The sequence below is a fragment of the Dicentrarchus labrax genome, unplaced genomic scaffold (genome assembly GCF_905237075.1).
Source record: "Dicentrarchus labrax unplaced genomic scaffold, dlabrax2021, whole genome shotgun sequence".
Lineage (NCBI taxonomy): Eukaryota > Metazoa > Chordata > Actinopteri > Moronidae > Dicentrarchus > Dicentrarchus labrax.
In genome coordinates this window covers 21514160-21529380 of record NW_026136711.1, presented here as the reverse complement: position 1 = coordinate 21529380, position 15221 = coordinate 21514160, and the positions used below count along the sequence as shown (strand labels likewise).

Sequence of the window (15221 nt, the reverse complement as noted above, 5' to 3'; positions counted from 1 at the left end):
CTACACAGCTTGAATAGTCAAGGCACAATGAGAGATCAGCACATCAACAGATTGGCACAGATTTCAGGGCTTTGGATTTGAATGCATTTTTACTCACACACCTCTACACAAAAGCCAACTTGACCTACAGAACAGCACAGAGCTAAAGCAGGCCTGAAACAAAGGAGAGAGTTATTGCACTGAGAGACAAAAAAGTGACCGACAAACTGTCACAAATAATTTGGGATGCCACAAATCATTTGGGATATGGACACAAATATACCATATGCCAAGTGAATTCACCATGTGTAAATAAATAAATAAATAACAGCAACAATTACAATCTCATACTCAAGTAAGAAAAACGGAAGTCTGGGGATATATGTGTAGTCCTTTGTCTAAAAGAAAGTTTCCTGTTTTATTCTGCACACACAAACCATACAAAACTGCATTTCATACACTGACATTTTAATGACCAGTATGATTGTTTATCATTAACAGATTCACTCCGGCAGTCGTTATGTGATGTTGGGTTGTGTGTTTCTGATTACCTTCAATTTTAGCATATTCTTGAATCCGCTGGTAGTTGAGCTGAGCTGCCTGCTCCAAACATTTGCGGATGACTCCTTTCACTTCTTCTGGCGGGACGGGGGTCACAATGTCCTTCATCAGGACCTGCAAGCCACATTACATTATGTAACCTGTTTTCATTACGTCACAGTCGCTGTTTCATGGGGCATAAAATGCTTATTTTTTAATCTTTACACACCCTTTCAAGCAAAGATAAAGTGGCCTTCAGTGCTCCCTCTGGACGACCGAAGGGGAAACAATATCTACAAAGGAAGATGTAGACCCTTAAATGTAATAACAGTGGAAAAACACCAATACGCAACATATTTTGTGACTTGGGTTAATGTTGCACTCACCTGAAATTTACAATATGGTTTTCCAATATCACACGCAACCGCTCCTTGATGTCTTCAAAGCGATCCTTCTCATCCACTTTCACTGTGCTCAGCCCGTCTGGCCTATGAGGATCACACCCACATACTTTAACCCAGCTGAAACCCTGCAGAGGTTGAAGTTATGCAACCTCTCATCTGAGTTCGACAGGAGCAAAAAAATTAATAAACAAACACTGGCTGAAAGCTTCCATCTCCCGAGGAACTGACTGCAAATTGGGTGAGATTTGTTTCTTGACTTCCCTTTGTGTTACACATATACAAATAAACCACAATGTCTCACCTTTTTTGCCCTTGAAAGAGTGGTATTTTGGAATCCTTTCTCTTTCTAAACTTGAATATGCGTGTTCGCTTAGAGGCAGTGCGAGGATCTGGGCTTTGGGAGCTCTTTGGACACATTAGGGCCTCATAGCCCAGCGGCCCCCAGTAATTGCTGCCCTCTCTGACTTTAACGGACGCATGGGAGGATGAATAATATGGACAGTAAGAGACTATGGCAACAAAGGACAGAGAGAAAAGAAAACAAAGAAAAATGGTAGAAAACAAGAAAATGTGTAGAGATATGCAATTGATTAACGACATAACATAACACAAAACGCTGCAAAAATGTAACAGAACAGAACATAAAAATAAGCAAACATAAATATGGCAAAATTATATAAATGGAAGACAAAAAATGCTAAGGAGGCTTCTGATGAGGCTGACTTTTCTATTCTGCTGTGTGCCCACCTACTCAGTTTGCCTAAAGGAATACAGTTTATATTTGTTTCAAAGGAGTTGTGATCTTAATGTGCTTTCAAATCCTGTTCAGCAATGTCACTCACAAAGCGCAAACATATTAAAAGAAGGGATGAGAGCACACCTGTTCCCATGGACATGGGAGGCACAAAAAGCGAAGCTGTAGTGAAGAAGAGTGGGGTCAATAATAGCCCCACTTTCTGCTCTTTCCAGTAGATCACGCAGGTAACACAGATGTCTGTGACAACCTCGAACTCCGTTCCTGGCACAGTACTCATCCAAGACAAACACCTGGCCTGGGCTAAACCATCCCTGCACAACGCAAACACATATGGATATATTACTGCATATCAGCAGACAAAAACCGCCCACTGTCATAAATGTATTGCATGGTGACGTTATAACGGGCAGAGGGTCACTCACCAAGCAGCAGAAGGTGTCATTGAGCCTGTGGTCCAATGTGAGTCGCTGCACCATCTCAAAAAGCGAGGCGTGGTCAAAGCTACAGGGGTTAGCGGAGATAAACTCATCCATGCCATGTTTCTGAGCTCTGTCAGCGTCTATCCAGCCAACGGCACAGGGGAAAGAACACGGTTCAGAGGAGAGGACATCAGTGAGGCACAGGCAAACAGCAAGTCTTCGTGACAACACAGAAACACCAGGGATTTTTTTTTTCACTACTTCTAAGGGCAAATTATAAACACTTACAGCTTACATTGTCAACTTGCATTGTGTCAGACAGCGTAAAGAGATTTGATGTCTTGGTGGATGAGATTCTATCGATCTTCTATTGTATGTGCATGCATGCATCTTAGTATGTCACATTCCCTGATGTTTTGCAGGGGAAATAAATCTTTAAATATCCAAAACATGTTTGAAAAGTGCTGGTTAGATAGAATTAGATGCATTCTTCTTAATGTATTCAATAGATTCTGCCATTCGCAATTGTTGAATGTCACTCAGGTCCTGACAAATATTGGGACGTGTGCTAATAAAAAAGACAGAAATATGGCAAAAGAACAATTAATCTGAACACACTGTAGAGATACAGTATAAAGTGCTAATTCAAGAAAAAGTTATCGACTGGAGATTTTTCTCCAGTTATGAATCCTGGAAAGTCATTCTCTTTCAGATTTTTATTGTTTGTCTTGCTTCATAACTTTTGCCATTAACCTTCTCTGTATTAAAAGGACTTTCAGACTTTTAAAAAGACTAAACTTGCTCTATGAAATTCAATGAAGAAAGAACATTAGTAACATCGACTTGTGTTAAAAAAAAATTAATGAGACTATAATGAAACTCAGTAAATATGGGTGATGAAAACATTGGTGAAGTAATCAGTTTTTTACTTCTGTAGACCACAATAAATAACACCTACTAACTAAACTGACCATAATTTGTTGTGCTGGTAAAAACAAAATACTGGGAATGAGGATGATTTAAAATAGATATATAGAGATGCAGTCATGTCCTTGGTGTGAATGACAGGTGTCATGTCCATGAGACACTAACATGAGTGATGAGGATTTGGGGGTGGGGGTGGGAAGTGGAGGCCTGATCTTGACTGGGCAGGGCCGGGATACCGAATACAGCACAACTGACATCTGTCAACCTCCAGGTCAGGGAGAGGGAAAGGGAGAAGGGCGTAATACGGGTCCTAAACACTGACTGAAATTGCTAAAGAAAAGGAAAGGATGTTACACTTCAGGAAATTAGCTTATTTTTACTCCAGTCTGAGAAGGAAAACCTGTGAGACAACAAATGTGGACGATCGAAATAAGAGATTGTTCAAGGAAGAGGGACAAGACAGGTACAGTAAGTTGTGGAAATGGAAAAGAGTAAGACAGTTAACACGTGACGTCTAGAGGGTCTAGAAACATTGAGAAAAAACAGTCGATGACAACAGAGGTGAAGCCAGTGCTAGATGAGAAGACAGTGGCAGGATGAAAGAAGACTTGGTGGGTAAAAGACAACCGTTTGATGGGAAAAAAGACAGTCGTCAGACAAGTGCTGGACGAAAGTGATGACCACAAGAGGAAGACTCACTCAGGACCAAGATACAAAGGAAGTGATGTTGTTGGATCAGTGTTGAGATAGTGAGAAAACATCCATAGAGTGAAGAGAAGGTGCCTGGGGTTGGGCTATGACACACAGTGAGTGGGCTACATCTCCTTTGGTTGGATTAAATGAGGAAATGGAGTTTAAGTGCAGAATACACTCAGTACTACAGTAACATTATCATAACTTACAATAAAGATAATGACTTCAACCATAAATAAAATTACCAAATTCCCAAAGTGAATAGGCAAGTACTTTTGCATACATATATAAATTATCACATGCTGGAGAAAAGTGTGACTTTTCATTGAGCTTTAAAATGTCATGCACATCTGCAGACCCATTTTCAAATTTGCATTTTTTTATCTTTTTTTTTTGGCATTCCTTTTTTTTTCTCTACGCATTTGCAAGTTGACAATACTTGAATATGTTGCAGTGTATTCATGATCTCTACAGAGCACACTAACAGGCATACCACTACCGGAGAACTCTAATAGGGTAGCAATACAATTTGGTGCAAGTACATGGGTAAATAGCATGAAGCCGACAGAGGCAAAACTGTATCATTCTCTGGGAGATGGGGGAAATGAATGAAAACTCCTGTATTTGTACAAAAGTATGGACACATGACACAGGTGTTCTCCTATTCAGGCAAACAAAGGGCAGTCAAAAGAAATCAAAATGAGATCTCTCCTTGCTGGAGGTGTAACACCGGTCTAGCCTCTATCTACAGGCCCATCTACTGTAGAAGGAAGGAGGAGGGGGGGTCCGGAGTATTTTATCGTAAGAAGGGGCGGCATTAGCTACTCCTTGTCTTTGGCATTCAGAATACTCCGCATACATATTTGCCAACTCTCATCAAGAAAAGTTCAAATAAAAAGAACTAAAAGCGTTTGAGCCCTCTGAAGTAAAGCATGATAAACACTTAGGAAGTGTCAAAACAAATTTCACTCATGCATGAAATATAGTTTGAAAAATAACTCCATCACAGACTGCCATCATCATTCACACTTTATCTACACTTCTATCTAAATTCATTTTAACATCTGATATGTTCTAGTTTTTATCTAACTAGACTAAAAAAATCATGAGTTTGTTTTCAGCTCTTGATATTTTTATTTTTATTAAATCTTTTTAGAAATTTGCACTTGCTTCTCTAATGTCACATTTAATTGTCATAGTGCTTTACTCTGAGGGATCCAGTCACCAATATGAATAAAGAGAGAAGGCAATTATGCAGTAACATCTATAATATCAACTTTAACCATTACTGTGTCAAATAATAAACTCTTAGAATAAAATACATGCATCCTATACTGGCACTGATGGATGCTTATACTTAGATCCTCAAGTTGAGGTTGCCAAAAAACAAAAAGTTATCAACTAATATCTAAGACATGAGGCGAGACGTGAAAAAGGAGAAGAGGGAAAGAAGAGAGAAAGAACGTTGCATTTGTCAGATAATCAGCGGGGATTATCTGAGCTGTGCCGGCTACAGGGAAGCACTTACCCTTGAGTCCAGCTAGAAGACAGCAGGGTAAGAAGGGACAAACCAGAATAACATAAAGACTAGCAACAAGGCTGGAGGAGAGCAATCACGAGAGACCCTGACCTAGCAGCTGCATTACTCAAAAAGGGTACAGGCAAAGCATGAAGAAGAAAACACAACTCAAAAACAACAACCTATACCAACATGAGAGTTTGTGGGCGGTGGTGTGTGAGTACATGTGAGGATATGTGAACTTGACAACAGATGCTGAGGCATATTAGAGAGAGAAAGAGGGAGACAGAGAGAGAGAGACAGAGAGACAGAGAGAGAGAGAGACAGAGGGAGGAAGAGAGAATTTACGATCCTCATCACTCCACTGCAGTTTATTTATTCTGGATTCTGGACAAGTACTTAAGGAGTCAAGAGCTACACGTTAAGTACTGTCACTCTGTATAACTGCAGATCAAACAGAAGGCTTACTTTTAAAAGTGACATTGGCAAACACATACACCTACCCGATGAAGTAAACCCCAAGTCAGTTTTATGTGTAAAAGATGCCTGTCTTTTTTAAAAGGAAAGAGACTATGAAGGTCCTGGAAAGCTTGAAATAGATCAAGTGCTGACATCATTGGTGGTTAAAGTGTGAAAGTGTTTATAACAGTGAGATAGCATAGTAAAATTTAAACATGCTTTAAAGGAGCACTCCACTGATCGTAGACAAAGACCAGTCTACTAGTCTACTGTGAAAACCCTATAATGTCTTTTGTGGCTCTGAGCGAGGTTTGTCAAGTCTTCAGCCACATTCAGGCTAAATTTATTCCTCTGGGAGAGGTGGGCCAATTTTAATACTACCTGCCTTGGTCAGTGATTTTAATCCAGTCTAAAGCACGTATGTGGGTCATTTTTCACCCACAACCCCAGTAATAATTTTAGCTGCAATTACCTCCTGTTTATCAGCAAACACGCTGATCCTCCTGTAATTTAAATCCTGTTCATCAATGTTCATAATTTACAGTTTTTCCTTCCACTTTTTTTCTTTCTTTCTTTTTTTCAGAGTGAAATTGAACTTTTGTGTCTGAAGTGCTTTTCTGAACCATTTAATGGACGTTTCTTCACGATGAACATCGGAGATAATGATATGGCTACTTGAGCAGGCTTTTGGCTTTATCCTGCAGAATGTCTATGTCTATTATAGACCACATCCTGTAATTTCCCGGTGGTTAAATACCATCTGGAACCATCAGTTAAATTACAGAGGAGTACAGTGAATATTTTATTCCTCACCTGCGCCTGTTATGTTAATCCTGTCTGAATTTGGGCTTTAGATAATGACCTAGATGATGTCATACTGATGTCATCAGGATTAACTTGAGTTGGGCTTGTATAGCGCACATTTGTAACAGAATGTCTGCATTACTAACTGGAGGTGTGGAGTTTTAAATATGTGGGTGTTTACCAGGCACAAAGAATCTAACAAAAAACATTATTGAGTTGCATTATGGGAAATGTAGGAGCCAGTTTTTTTAGTTTGACCCAATATCTTCAGATTAAAAGTCAGGACATCTCATCCTCTTTAATGTTCCATCCTTTTTTAAAATCTCTCTCCCAAATGTTATAGAGGTGCAACAATGAATAGCTGGAGTACCCCTTTAAGCTGTCTTTTGAGATTTTGATCCATATGATATCCTCACATATCATATTAATTTGTTGTATTGTCTATTACACGGGAATTTCAACACAATAAACTTATGTATGTGATGTGCACAAAACCACTTTCTAGTATGAAACTGGTTGAAGATTGCTCAGAACCTTCATAGGACTCTTGTTCAGTCCACTGCAGCAGAGTCAGGAGGGCTGTGTATGTTATGGTCCCAGTGCCATTCAAGACCACCAGGGGGTGAAACATGTACGCGTGGTGTGCCACAATGTTTCAGGGAGGGGGTAGGAGGTCTGTGCCACTGTGAGGAGGCTTTGAATGGCAACAGCTGGCATCAGAGGAGTCAACTAACCACAAGAACGATCACATACTGGACAAAGAAACCAATGGAGAAACAACATAGAATTTATGTGATAGGATTCTGAGTAACTGATCCAATTTATGTCTTTATAGTTTTAGTCCAATGATATGATTAACAAAGAGTGAAATAAACTTGGGGAATGTTAAATATATTATTATTATTATAATAATTATTATTGTCATTATTATTATTACTTAAACCCTGGGTGTTAATTTTTTAGTATTAGTAAATAATGCCAATTTTTTCAGCAACTTAAGAAAAAAATAAAGATCTTGTTGTTTAGAGTTGGAAAAGAAAATGTTAAACGATGGAGGCAAAAGATGCACACAAAAAGTTTTTTCTGAATAGCAGGATCTATTATTGTGGATTGGTAAAAAGTATGTGACATTAAGTTCGAAGGTCAGAAAGGTCTATGTTAGTGTTGTTATAGGCAAAGATACATTAATTTCTCTAAAATAAGAAAAGGGCTGACAGCACAGGTGAAAACCAACTTGAGCACAAGATTGTGTGAAGAAAAATGTTGCTGGCAGAATTTACGTTGATACTTTAAAAAAAAAAAAAATAATTCTCCCTTCTTTAATGAGGGGGGACACAAGAGACGGTTACAACAGAAGTTGGTACAGATGCCACACTACTGTAGACAGTCTTACCTTCACTTTGCTACCTGACCTGTGGGCTGCTTAGAGGTGCAAGTACAGTGACAGATTGGTTAAAACTTTAGACATGTTGTCTGGCTTGGCTGTCATTCAGTGACAGGGGACCCATCTGAGAAACTGTCTCAGAACCACGGCTGGTCTAGAGCTACAACTGGATTAAAACAGGCCTACGGTTAGGACAAGAGCAGCACACCCCTGGCACTGTCAGTCTGAATTCAACCCCAGCAGGCTGGAATGTTCAAATCTTACGTGTGGCGACCTATTTAGTTTTAATACAAACTTTGCACGCCATGTCCTGCTGCTGTAGTCTTTTTCGGGTTGGTTGTTCCTTGTGAACAGACTGATGGAATAGCATGGAATTGCACCTTTAAACACTGTGGGAGTGGTGACAATGAGTGGAAGTCCATCAGATGCTGGAGGGATCTGTGAGAGATCAAGGCATGTGTGTGCGTGCTTGTGTGTTAGTTCTACCAGCACGTTTTGTGACTGCAGTGTGGAGCGCATGGCGTGAGACATTTATGGGTTAGAGCTTTCACTGCTTTGTGGATGAAAACTGCTTTCTGCTTAGGTGACCGTGTTGTGTTTCGGGCTACTTACAGAACTGAGAAATGGGAGCATCCATCTGGGCTGAGGCACCCCCTTTGGAGTTAAGTTTCTGGACCTGAGTGGGTGGGACAGGCTTGTGGGACTGACCAGTGGCACGATACATGGCCTGGACCCAGAGGATGCGGTCCTGCTCATCGTCGCTAGCAAACATCACAGTGTCGCCTTCCTTCACTGCATTGAAGAAAGCCCTGCCTCCATCCAAGCCTGAGACAACGAGACATTAAAGAACGAGTAGTTAGTGTTTTACAATGTGTGTGTACTTGAACCATGTAAAGGTGTGTCCTCTCACCTGGCTGGGGGTCACTGTAGTCCACAGTATACCCGTCCAACTGAAGAAGCTCCTGCGGTTCTGACTTTTTCTCTCTGTAGCTGCACATGGCGAATGTATACTGACTCACCTACAAAGGAATCATAAGTTATTGAGTTCTGCATCTTCTTTGAGTAACAAGATTGAAAGTAATAGTTATTTTAAAGACAAAATGAGGAGTTCCCATACTAACAAATGTCCTCTTTTTCTGCATATCAGTGATAATACAAAAAACATACATGCAAATCTTGTTTTTATCCTGGAGTTGCACTCAATATTGTGACTCAGTTGGTTAAAAGGAATATTTAAAACGTACTAATGGGCTAAAAACATCAACAGAAACTACTTCAATTAAGAGGCTGATTGCTGCGTCACTTTAGTCGAACAGTGTTTTAATTTCCACAATGACCCACCTGCACAAGGACAAAGAAACGCTTCTTCCAGCGCTTCCACACATTCTTCCCAAAAGCCCACAAATACCTGTAAAAACATCGTCCACACACAGGGAGACAAAATCCAGTCCACATCATAGAGAAAACAAACACTGATTTCTGCATATACCTGGTGAACAGAAACAGTTACTTATATCTGATATAAAAAATGTGGTTTGATATAGAAATGAGAAAAGTTGAACCACATTCTTTAGACAAATAGCATATTGGTTACATGATTAATGTTGTTTGAGTTTTTTGGCACCTTCTAATTAATCTATACTACACACTGGCATCCACCAGGGGGAGTAGTGCACTTCACAGTATTTTTCCATGGTACGTGACTAGAAATGAGGCCAAGGAGCTGAGAGGGCTGGAGTTCTATAAGAAAGACATGGAAAATGAAAGCCACACAGGAACGTCACTACATGGCTTTCTTGGAAGCATATCTCTTACCCACAGTGTTTCATGTTCTGTGGTTTGTCCATACGTATGGCCAGTTTGATCTTCAGATCTTGGTCAGGGCACGCCTTGGTCACAGTCATCTTATGGAGTTCTGACTGCTTAGGGCTGTTAGGAGTTGGGTGGAGGACAACCTGCACTCAAACGAAAAAGACAGCATAAAGTAAGACTCCATTAATTATCAGTGTTCATATCCAGGAGGTAAATCTTTGATCTTATCCTTTGCAACATTCAGCAACACCAATGGGTGTGTGTTTGCAAGGGCTGGTGATGTGTGTTTGTGTTTGTCACATTTTTTTTAAAGTGAAAGACTAAAGTGAGTCAGGGTAGAGAGAATCAGAACAGTGCTTTGCTCTGCCTCCCCGAAGAGGAGGCCTAATCTCTCTTTGCTGAGTTAAAGAGCTTTGAGGAAGCCTGCTTTCCTGCCAACGCTGCTGCAGTGGGAGATCAAAGAGCCTTGTCACAGCCAAGGTCACTGCCACTACAGGGACGTCTGAGGTGCCACTGCCCAAACGCAAACCAGCAACACCAGCTTCCTTAACCATCCATCACAGTAACCTTACACACCTACACCTCAAGAAAGTGCAGCGTGGAGAACTGATTAACGTTTCTGCTTTCTCTACATTTGAGTCAGACACTAAATAATGTTTAAAGACTGTAATTCTGTAATTCTAAAACTTTGTGTTAGCCGACTACCTACTTACTGCCTACTACCAGCAGTATATTTCAGTCGGGAAACACAAGCAAAATGTGAAAGTATCAAGAGAAGTGTGTGGAGGCACAAGTGCACACAAAATGTGAACAAAACTAAACATGACATGTGAGTCCTGATCGCAATATTCTCGTGCCTGTGTTGAGATCAGACAGTGTTGGTAAAAATAAAACTAAGGGAAGTGTTACCCTGCCCAGTTCTTTGTCCTCCAGTGCCAGCACCCCTGTGCTCTCTGTAAACAGTTTCACCTTGACAGCAGGCAGAGGGTGTGTGGTGGTGAAGTCCCCCTGGGTCCCCCAGCTGAGAGACACAACAAAAGACACTCCAGAGGTTAGCTTCCATAACAGCATGACAGCAGAGTGTTCCCACACAATGACTTCATATGCAGCAATCATTGAATCTCTTTTCACTTGTCAATAAAAACTAAAGTCTGGAAGAGAGACTTCACCTCCTTCTCAACATTGAATTTACATTCGAAACAATTCATAATTGACAATCACAGAAAAAAGTCAGTAAATAACATCAAACAGACAAATTATACGGAAATCAAATAAAGGAAATCCCACCTCCTCTACATACAGCCCCTGGGTGGAGACGGGAGACAATACATTGTTTATAGATGCACACACACATACAGACACCAGAGTCTTTCTTTTTATCACAGAAGAAAGATGATGGGGAACTGACTAAAAGTCTTTTATAACAGAAGAAATACTGCAGTCACAAAGAATCTACCGTATGTCAGACTACAACCACAGAACACACACAGACACTTTATTCCTCTGTCACATTGTCATTTGTTCTAAATGCATTCCTGCTATTTATATACCAGACATCTTTAAAGCTACTCGTAGGAAGACTTTTATATAACAGAACATTCGTCTTATCAGCCAAAATCATTTTGTGGGTCCACTACAGAGAGAAGCAGAGAGATGCTCCAGACTGGCTAAAATTAACTTCTGCTGTCAAGTGTATTATATTTACTTAAACCTTATCACAGGCATGTCCCAAAAGCAAGACAGTTCATTTGTATAGCATCTTTTAAACACAAAGGTAACTCCAAGTGCTTTAATAAAAAATACATTAAAACCACATTAAAAAAATATGAGAAATATGTGGATTTATAATCAAATGTAACATCATACAGAAACAAATTAAAGAATAAACATAAAGAAATGAAAGTTATAGTTTCACACATTCATGGAGGCTCCAGTCCACATGAACTCCAAACAGAAAGAAAGAAGCTGTAAACTGTAGTTATGAGTCAAAGCTTAAAGGATATGTTCACATTTAAAGCTATTATATGTAACATTTCCACATTAAAATGTCTATAAATACTAGACCTATATTATATATTTTGTTGAGTTGTACATTATCCCAAATGTTTCCAACCATGTTCAGACCCAGAGAAATCCTTCATTTTATTCAGGTAACACCGGTCGCTTGTCAATGGCATCATTATCACTTTTGCTCATGCATCAGCGGTGTGGTTGTCCGCCAGAAGCTGTCTTAAACTGACTTTTTATCCAGTTTCACATTTGTATGATTTACTTTTTAGAACATTTTTAATCTATTTCAACCATATGAAGGATGTTAATCATTGGATGTCTGGATCTTAAAGTTATCAAAGAAACAAGCTGAGCTAACGTTAGCAGCAGCTCAGCATGACTTCTATGAGGCTTCAGGCTTTTACTCAAAGACTTTGGAAGATACTTGCTTGAACTCAGACTGCTGACAGCTCATAAAAGCTTTGGTTGGAGAAAACAGGACTTACAGTATTTGTCCCCAATCTCTTCCAATGAAATTGCGTTAAGAAGGGATCACTTTGTGGACAGTATGGACAAGAGGAAGGATTAAAGCAGCCAACAGGTCTTTCAATGTACGTTCATATGAGCATGTGAATATAGTTAGAAGAGAAAATGTGAACCTAACCTAATAATGACTAAACCTCATCACCAGCTACGCCTCCACGAGCCCAAAGGATTAAAGGAAACAAAAAACACAGGGATAATGCAGTTTACTGTAATCATTTTATACAACGTATATGGGCTTTCGTTCCTTCTTGTTGCCATCTGAGGCTGCCAACATGTTATGCTGCCTAAAAAAATAGAACATAAAATAGATGCCTAAATTCTCTCTCTGCAGTGAGGTATGCAGGACATGGTGTCAATTTCAAGCCTTGGAAAGCTGTTTTCCTTGTAACCATTTCCTTCGTTCATAATTAATTGGGACTTAATGTATACAAAGACGCTGCAGTTCCAACATGCGCAGAGCAGAAAGGCTGCTGACTGACGGCGAAGAGCGAGTGGTGAGCCGTGTTGATTTCAGAGGGAGGCATTGTACTGGCATGAAGGTGACCTTGTGGATCAATCTAAGGTCTATTAAGGGATGTGACAGTGTTGTGCTCTTACAGCAGTTTCTGAAAAATAAATGAAACCCTGCATGCAGCTCAAGTAGGTCAAATGACAAATTAAAAAGCAGAATTATGAGACAATAACAGGAAATAATTTTCATGGGAACGTTGACAATATTGGCCCCTTAATCAATTTATCAAAGTCTAAAATCATAATAGTACCACACAGTTAGTGAATACAAGCAATTACTGTATGCAAATAATCTGCAGAAATACATGTATCTCATGTGTTTTTTCTGTGTGTACATGTTCATACGTACGTAGCCACACACACACACACACACACACACACACACACACACACACACACACACACACACACACACACACTACCCACTTCTTGTTCTCCTCTAATCCCTTCTCTCATTCATGTCCCTCCATCTCTCTCAAACTCTCTTCATAAAATGGCTCTTGAATTAAGGAGATCAGAGGAAGATATTTGGGCCTTAAAATAGCTTGTGTTTGCATGAATGTTTCATGGACATTTTCTCCTGTATCTTGTGCTGTGCAATACTGGTTAATTAGATGAGGAAAAAAAGGTAGATATATTTAGTAGAAGATATGTTTGCCTTCACAAGGACACCACAATAGTTATGAATCTAGTCTAGAAGTGGGGCAACAAAGTATTTCAGGATAGCTGCACTTTCAAAGGAAGGAAGGAAACTATGCCATTACATACTTGATATGCCGTGGGATTACACAAAGAATCTTCACATCTTGGACACGCAGTAAAAACTTTAGTTTAGGGGGTTTGCTTGTTAAAGAACCAGTGTGTCGGAGTTAGTGGCATCTAGCGGTGAAGTTGCAGATTGCAAACATCTGAATACTGCTCGCATTACAAGTGTGTCGGAAAAACTATGCTGGAGAAGACTTTTGAAAAACATAAAAAGCCCTATCTAGAGCCAGCATTGGGTTTGTCTTTTCTGGGCTACTCTCATGGCAGTTCAACATGGCTGCCTCCTCAAGTGATTATACAGAAATGAAAACATTCATATGAATATTATATTATATTTCTACCAATAGATCCTCCTAAATGTTACACACTGGACCTCTTAGGGTCACCGCAACATTAAATCAAATGTTCATTAAATCCATATTTCATTAAGCACAGGTTCGGGCAAAGGCAGATTATGCTGCTCTGGACCAAGTAATTGATAAATTACATTAAATGGACGTTTTGCTCAACTGCACAGTCCTGTTTCTTTTGTCTCTTGTGTCTCACATGCAAAATGCCTTTAAGAGGGAACACCGGCAACAACACTGGGAGTGTCATTAATTACTACCACTAGTGGAATAACTGACTGCATGAAATGGCATTATGTGAGGTACGTAAGAAAATATCTAACATGTATTCTGATGCACTCAAGGTCAAATGTGCCCTGCCTGCACACAAAAGAAGGCATCAGAAAATAATAAAGATACAGCAAATGAGACCTTCTAAAGATGTTTTTTACTCAGAGAGCAAGCCAGTTTACATTCATTTGAAATACCTCTGAATACCTCATATTTAATTATATTAAGCTGAAGTGGGCCTGATGGTAATACCTGTTAATAATGTTTGGTCCAATTTGTTACATCAACAGAACTGAACTGAACTGAAGGCATTTTCTTCATTCTGACTTAATTAAAATGATTGAAAACTGGCAGATGTGTTTTGTCATGGCTGCCAAACATAGACATTATAACCAGAAAACAATGACATGGAGACTAATTGCATACTTAGTATAATTTTGCTGCTTTGCACATGCATTGACATTCGTGTTTCATGTTTGTTCCTTGCAGGGATCACCAGAGGGACTAATTAAAGTTTGTAAGCTGAGTTAAGTTTAAACAGCTGTATAGCTGTACAGCTGTATCTACTAACAATGTGGTGTGGACAATAGTTTACACTCATCTAAATACATGTGAGAAACTAATATACATGAATGCGTTCACATGCATGCTCAGGCCCTTACGTTGGCTTGGATGCTTCTGCTTGGTCGGTCTGGAGTTTCTCGCCTCCTTCCACCTCCATGGTGCAGTAGACAATCCTGTTCGGAGCCAGAGACTTCAGCCCCTGCACTTCCATGATCACCACCTAGGAAGCAAAGACACCTTAGTGAAGGCTGGAGACGAGGAGTGATTCATCTCATGAAAGAGGTCACAGAGTAAAAAGTCAAGAGCCGATGTGCAGGCGGCAAATCCTTTTAGTTTTAAAGATATTTAAGAAGTAGTATCCCAGCCACAATCACTATTTACTCTAGCAGCCAGTGCCCTCACATTACTAAACTGTCAATTTTAGTGGATGTTCTGCTAGAAAAGACCATAAAAATTACACCCATCCTTCCTGTAATGTACAACTCTCTATCACTGAAACTGCTACCACACTAAACATTACATCAAATCTTATA

At 39.8% G+C, this 15221-nt stretch overlaps 1 protein-coding gene across 11 annotated transcripts in view; it reads right to left on the bottom strand.

Moving 5' to 3' along the window:
* cadpsb (Ca2+-dependent activator protein for secretion b) overlaps positions 1-15221 on the bottom strand; it is a 66599-nt gene that overhangs the window by 19285 nt on the left and 32093 nt on the right. For 7 of the 11 annotated variants that reach the window (XM_051415750.1, XM_051415751.1, XM_051415752.1 and 4 more), the window contains exons 6-17: positions 14787-14908; positions 10607-10718; positions 9701-9840; positions 9227-9293; positions 8796-8904; positions 8498-8710; positions 5248-5259; positions 2103-2239; positions 1804-1991; positions 906-1007; positions 749-812; positions 531-654 (exon numbers count right to left, since the gene is read on the bottom strand). In XM_051415750.1, coding sequence (XP_051271710.1) covers positions 531-654; positions 749-812; positions 906-1007; positions 1804-1991; positions 2103-2239; positions 5248-5259; positions 8498-8710; positions 8796-8904; positions 9227-9293; positions 9701-9840; positions 10607-10718; positions 14787-14908 — 1390 coding nt within the window. The remainder of the gene's footprint in view (positions 1-530; positions 655-748; positions 813-905; positions 1008-1803; positions 1992-2102; positions 2240-5247; positions 5260-8497; positions 8711-8795; positions 8905-9226; positions 9294-9700; positions 9841-10606; positions 10719-14786; positions 14909-15221) is intronic. The other 4 variants (XM_051415756.1, XM_051415755.1, XM_051415746.1 and 1 more) reach the window with 1 other exon arrangement.